Raw genomic sequence first — 6,802 nt, forward strand, 5'->3', positions numbered from 1 at the left:
CAAGTCTCCAGTTTGAACTCTGCGCCCATCATATTTTTCTTTCTTTTTAATGAGCCTTTCTTATGACTCCAGGTCTTGGTTTTGAATCCAGGTGCGCCCTTTCCTTTTTCTTCTTTTCTTTTTGTTTTATTATTTGTTTATTTTTATTTGTTTGTTTCTTTTATGTTTTTCCTTTCTTTTAGTTTGTTTGTCCTAGGCGTTCGTTTTTATTAAAGTATGACATAAAATTAATTATCTCAAATTTCTATTTTACAATAATTAATTGGAATTTGGTTTGCTTCACATTATTTAATAATTCATGTAGAGAACGACCTTGCGAGATCCGTTTATACTACAATAACCTTATCATTCTTGCAAGTATTATAGGAGTTTTGAACAGTTTTGCGTATCTCGTAAAAGTTACATTACTATATTTCTTTATTTTCCTCCTATTTTGCATTTTATTTGGTTTTAACTTGTGAACTTGTTGTACATGTATCATCCTACAATACTCCTTACTATGGTTATATGACATATATGCTTAATGTGTTTTTAAATTTTGGACTTGTTGGATATTTTTTTTGCATTTTATCATTATTTTATCATCTTATCCATGAATTTCATACAAGTATAATTTTTTGTAAGTGTAAATATGCGCTTATTTACAAGATATACGAGAAATTTACCTAAATCTGCCTAGGCCGCCTAGGCGCCCGCCTAGACCCCGCCTAGGCGTTAGGCGCCAGCTCACCGCCCGACTAGCGCCTAGCGTTTTTTAGAACCTTGGTTTTTTTGCTACGCTTTCTTTTATGCAACTTTGGAGACATAGAGAATTGCTAGGGTTCTTGGAGATTTTCTAAATGAAGGTGCTTTCAATCCTTTTCTTAATAATATTTCCTATGATTTTAATTATGAATATGCATAACTAATTTTTTTTGCTAGGGCGAAGCCTTGAGCCTTAGCATGAATATGTGATTTTTATTTAATTGCTTATGATTGATTGCATGCATACTTTGAATTATTAATCACCGGGATTAAAACTATCTAATTGTCTTAATGCCTGATCACCATTAAGATATTTAGAAAAGTAATTTGATGCAATTTTGGTCGGAATGTTCCTTGAAATTGACGCTGGCTTCTTGTGATTAATAATTGTAATTTCACTTAGGATGAACACCACGTCTTAAGGGTTGCATGGTTTTTCAAAGGATTTTCATAAAACATAATGAGTCTTTCATGTTTAGATTTGATCCGAACGTCCGGACGGGTTACATGTTAGATATACATTCTATGTTGGAGGTTCCAAGTAGAATATGAATTAGGAAAATCTAACCTTCAAAGTGGCATGTGTAAATCATACGTAATTGATAAAAGTTCATAGGATTGCTAGGTGATGGTGGATCCCTAGTGCTTTCTTAATTTGATTTCTCCAAAACTAGTTCCTTTTCTTACAGTTTTAATATTGCAGATTAGTTTACTTTTATTAATTAAATTCGTTTTTAATTTAAATAGGTTATAAAATCAATCATCTCAATTTCTACTTTACAATAATTAATTGGAATTTGGTTTGTTTTGAATTATTTAATAATCCCTATGGAGAACGACCTTGCGAGATCTGTTTATACTACAATAACCTTGTCATTCTTGCAAGTATTATAGGAGTTTTTAGCCCGTTCACATGTGTAGTAAAATCCCTATCAGCCAGCCACCCCTAAACCCTAGAAGGTCGGCCCACTTCTTCATATAAATACACCCTTTATCTCCAAAATTCAGGAGGCTTTTTACTACCCACAAACACTCAAACACTTTCTTTCTAGAATTCTAACTTTGGCATCAGAGATTCTTCGGTCAAAACCCCCCCATTTATCGTGGGCGTGTGACGTTTTTAGCCTTAATTTTAGGTGTTATTATTTTGCAGATGCATTTTCGTCAAAGGAAGAGATGGGGAAAATTTTCATCCACACTTGATGTTCACACTCTATTTATTACTATTACATTGGAACTACATTTATGCACATTCGCAAACAAAGGTAAATTTTAGTCGAACTTGCCCATGATTGGCGAGGAAAGAGAATGAGAATTGAGGGGTGTGGTTGAATTCAAATAGAACTTCCTACATATCTTCGGAAAGGAGAATTAAACCACGGGTGTAATTCTAGGAAAGAATGGTGTGATGTGCAATACATCGTGAACCATCCTTAACGAATAGCTTATGGCGAGGCATTAAGGAAATGAGTTCTCTATGGACGTGTCTATGCATAGATGATAACGTATATGTAGGATGAGCTTCTGTTGGGATTAGAGAGAATATGTGTATCTTTCATTGTGATTGATTAGAGAATCCAGAGTTAAGTCTTGAGTCTTAAAAGAATTAGTTGAGTATTTATAGAAATCTAGATAGTCCTTGCAGGGAAAGTGATCCCAATTAAATTAGGAGACTATTTAGGAGGAAATCTAGGACAAGATACTCAATCCTTTTTAGAATCATGTTTACATTGCCTAATTCTTAAGATGTCCTAATTTGACTTGAATTAGGGTTTCCTTACTTGGGAAACAAGTAATTCTTTAATAGGATTTTGTCTAACCACAACTATCTAACTTCGCTTGGTATTCTGACTTTGTCTGACTTGTCTAATCTGACTAAGGCTAGTCCGACTTGACTAAGGTAGTTCGGTAGTCCAACCTGACTAAGGTAATTCGGAAGTCCAGTAGTCCGACCTGACTAAGGGACCTATAATACTAAAGGCCTATACATGTTCCGATCCACATCAGGCCTCTTAGTTTGTTTACTTGCTCGTCAAGTGCTATGGGCATTTCGACCGTTCTTGCCACCCAAGGTGCCACATCATGGTCCCACATATTAAATAAGTTTAAGTTTCAAGTTATGTGTAATGTATAGACATAAATCTTAAAATTTAAACACATTCAATAGTAGTAAATAGGATGGTAAGCATTAGCACCACTTCATAGTAGTCAGCAAAAATGCACCCTACACAATTTTTAGCGAGAACTATCAAAATATTACTTTAGGAGCTCTATAAAAGAAATTGTGCTCTAACTATTCTCCATACTTTAAAGAATCATAATGATTATGAGTCAATAATTCATAATGATTATGAGTCAGTTAGCCAATATAAATTAAATATTTACTTAAAACAATTAGCATTAATTATAAAGAACCATTAGGTGCACATTTTTCCCTTCCTATATTACAGTTGATTTTTTTTTAAATCCTTTCTAAATTCGAGTTAAGAGCTCATTTTAGAAGCCTATTGGAAAGGGTAATGCTAGGGTAATCCTCTCTAAATTCTAGTTAAGAGTGAGTTTAAAAACTCCCGAACAGTACTATTGACACCTTGTAAGCATATGCGATGAGCAAATAAATCATATGCAAACATGCCATGGATAATTCTCACAAATTGTAAGTTAAATTATTTCTTTAGAGGTTTTTTTTTTTTTTTCTTTCTTCTTCCTTTCCAGCTAAAAGCAATCAGATTAAGTTTAATTACATATATGCATTCCTTGGTACTCAATATCAAATCTCACCTAACCATATAAAACTCATATTTTATTACTCTCTAAAACTCAAGTCACCTTTAAAACTCAACTTGTGTCTCAATTTGTCCCATACTAACAAAAAAAAAAAAAAATACATATATAAATCTGTTAAAACCGTATACGTGCTGCAAATAAGATCCATTGTTGCTTAGATGTAAACCACATAAGTGCTGTGTGGTTGAAAATTTAATTAAAAAAAGTAAAACTCTAACAAAACCGAATCTATTTGTGCAACATAAACAATTTTAATATAGATAACACTTCAAAACTTTCATTCTACACTTTAAACTTTCTATATTTAGAAAGAAAAATACACTTGTGAAAAGTGTAGAATAAGATTTTTGGAGTACCAATAACATTTCCCTAAATTTATTAATACAGTTTGACTATAAGGGGCAAATTTAAGACACGTGAAAGTTAAGTGAGGCGTGAGGCTTGAGCTCTGTTTTCAGGGTGTTGTTTGTTTCCGAATTTAGATAAACAGTTACCACAAATAAGTCATTAAACTTTTTTATTTTTTATTATTTTTAAAGGGGGACAATCGGTGTCAAGCCATGGTTATCCACATTTTCCGTGGACTGGAAAACTCAACATTCTCCTGGTCACAAGTCTGGTTTCCACACCAACATCACATTTCGAACCCAAAATCTTCAATTTTTAATTTTAAGAAAGTCTCGTAATCTGCCACTTACCACTAGATCATCAGCTCATGGTTAAATAAGTCATTAAACTTAAAACTCGATAGATGTGGTGAACCTGCACTTCAAGAATTTAAATAATAATTCAAAAAAAAAAAAAAGTACATCCAAGTCAATAAGTCCATGAGAGCATGCACATTAACACCATATTGATTTTTTATGTGCATTCGAGAAAAATAAAATTCTTCTGTCACTTAGTAATAATGTTTAATAATATTTTTCTTCATTTGTAAATGCGAAATTTTATATTTCGATGAGTTTGATATCTATTTATTTTTTCACCTATAATGATTACTCAATTTTTTGAATATGAAATCCATTCCTAAAAATACAACATCCCATGTTTTTTTGCTACCCAAGGCTTCGATGCATTTCGAAATAGAGATCTTTCTACTGGAGTAGATGCTATCCGAGAACAATTAGCTGATTTGGATTTACAAATTATAGCGTTATATCAAAAAAGAAAATAAAGTTTTTATTCCATCACTGTAAATTTACATTTGGGGCATTAAGGAGTGAAATTAAAAAAACTTCTCAATCCCAATAAGTTGGGCTTTAGTTAAGACTTTTGAAGGCCCAGATACACCGAGCAGGGGAAGTAGGGTTTTTTAACCTTCACTTGTTAGGGTTCTGGAAGACAAAGTGCTTTTGCAGCCAGCAGCACTCAGCAGCCATAGCAGCGGCGTCTCTCTCCCTCATCGCAAAATGGGTGTTTTCAGGGTGAGCCGCGATGATCTTACTCTGTCGATCTTATTTATCACAACCCAGTTTTTGGTTTTCAGAAATCATTTTCTGTGATTTCATTTTTTGTGATTTTATTTGATTTTTCAATCAGTTTTTAGCTTTTTGTTTTCCGAAAGCATGGATTTAGAGAGATTAAAATGGTGGGTTTTGTTTTGTGGAAACAGTTTCACCAGTACCAGGTGGTGGGGAGAGCCCTCCCGACTGAGAAGGATGAGCACCCCAAGATCTACCGGATGAAGCTCTGGGCCACCAATGAGGTCCGTGCCAAATCCAAGTTCTGGTAAGCTCTTTTCCATCTGTATCTATTTTGCTCTATGTCTTGTATTTGGTTCTTGAAAATTGTTGGGAATGAAGAAAGATTTAACTTTTAATATTAGATTTTTTTGGTAATTTATGGTTTATAATACCAGATAAACTAAACCCACACTTACCGTTCGTGCTAATCTAACTAATTTGTATTTTATATATTTGTTTTTATTTTTGAATGGTGTAAATCAAAGTGAAATAAGCATAATTTTCTAGTTCGGTGAAGGGGCAAAACTTGTCTGCACTTGTGAGATGAACCAACTGATTGCGTTTTGAATTAGCTTTAGGATGATAGTAGGGGCAAGGAAGTTGAGTCCTAGAATGGATGTCGTCGTGGTTGTTTTGGTCTTGGCCTCCCCGTAAACCGAAAAGCGAGAGAAATTTAATTCTGTATAAGATTAATCAACTTTTCATTGTTCACGAATGCTTCATCTTTAGCTGTGTTTTTGGGTTTTCAATCTCATTCGGATGATGTTCTCTTGATGTGTATTTTTATCATTAGGTACTTCTTGAGGAAGTTGAAGAAAGTGAAGAAAAGCAATGGACAAGTTTTGGCCATCAATGAGGTATGCATCTTACATTTTCATCATCTCTCTCGTACTCTATGAACCAACATGAAGTTCTTTTGCCTAATGTCTGTTGGCTTCTTAAGCTGGGCCATGATTTAGATAAAAATTCAGTTTGATTGTGTATGCTTAACCTAGAGCTGAATTGACTGTGAACTCAGTTTCTGATAACGTTTCATATATTGTTATGATAAAAGTTCCGGGGTTTTTTATTCCTGAGATATACGCTATATTATGTGGTAGCAGCTTCTGGAAGGTTGTCACTTAAGATTTAAATTTTAAGGTTCTTTTTGGTGTAACGTTGGATGACACCAAGTTGAACATATTGACACTGAGAGGAACTGTTTTGCTAGTGTTCTTTACTGTTTAGTATTCAGGGTATTTGGGTTGAAAAGAATAATTCTGATATTGTTGATGGCAGATTTTTGAGAAATATCCTACTACCATCAAGAACTATGGGATTTGGCTTCGATATCAGAGCCGAACTGGTTATCACAACATGTACAAGGAGTACCGGGACACAACTCTCAACGGTGCTGTTGAAGCGATGTACACTGAGTTGGCATCTCGTCACAGGGTGAGGTTTCCGTGCATCCAAATCATCAAGACAGCTACCATCCCTGCAAAACTCTGCAAGAGGGAGAGCACCAAGCAGTTCCATAACTCCAAGATCAAGTTCCCGTTGGTGTTCAGGAAGGTTAGGCCCCCAAGCAGGAAGCTCAAGACGACATACAAGGCGTCCAGGCCCAACCTCTTTATGTAATTTCGTTATGTCCTACGGGTTCCCTTCATCCGCAAGCTTTGCATTTTAATTAGTTAAACTAGTTACCGGATTTTTGCTTCTTCGTGGGAGTATGAGCATCTTTTTTTCTATTGTCTGGATTGTTTCAGTTTTGAATATTGCACTTTACAAGTTTATAATGAATTTAATGAGCTTGGTACTTTCTTTTA

General features: G+C 34.4%; 1 protein-coding gene across 1 annotated transcript; it reads left to right on the plus strand.

The window, feature by feature from the left end:
- Positions 1-4,771: 4,771 nt before the first annotated feature.
- On the plus strand, positions 4,772-6,802 carry LOC103405159 (large ribosomal subunit protein eL20y-like). Its single transcript, XM_008344121.4, has 4 exons — positions 4,772-4,955; positions 5,144-5,259; positions 5,788-5,851; positions 6,273-6,802. The coding sequence occupies exons 1-4, from the start codon at positions 4,941-4,943 to the stop codon at positions 6,612-6,614; spliced, it is 537 nt and encodes a 178-aa protein (XP_008342343.1). The 5' UTR covers positions 4,772-4,940; the 3' UTR covers positions 6,615-6,802.

The sequence above is a fragment of the Malus domestica genome, chromosome 17 (genome assembly GCF_042453785.1).
Source record: "Malus domestica chromosome 17, GDT2T_hap1".
Classification (NCBI taxonomy): domain Eukaryota; kingdom Viridiplantae; phylum Streptophyta; class Magnoliopsida; order Rosales; family Rosaceae; genus Malus; species Malus domestica.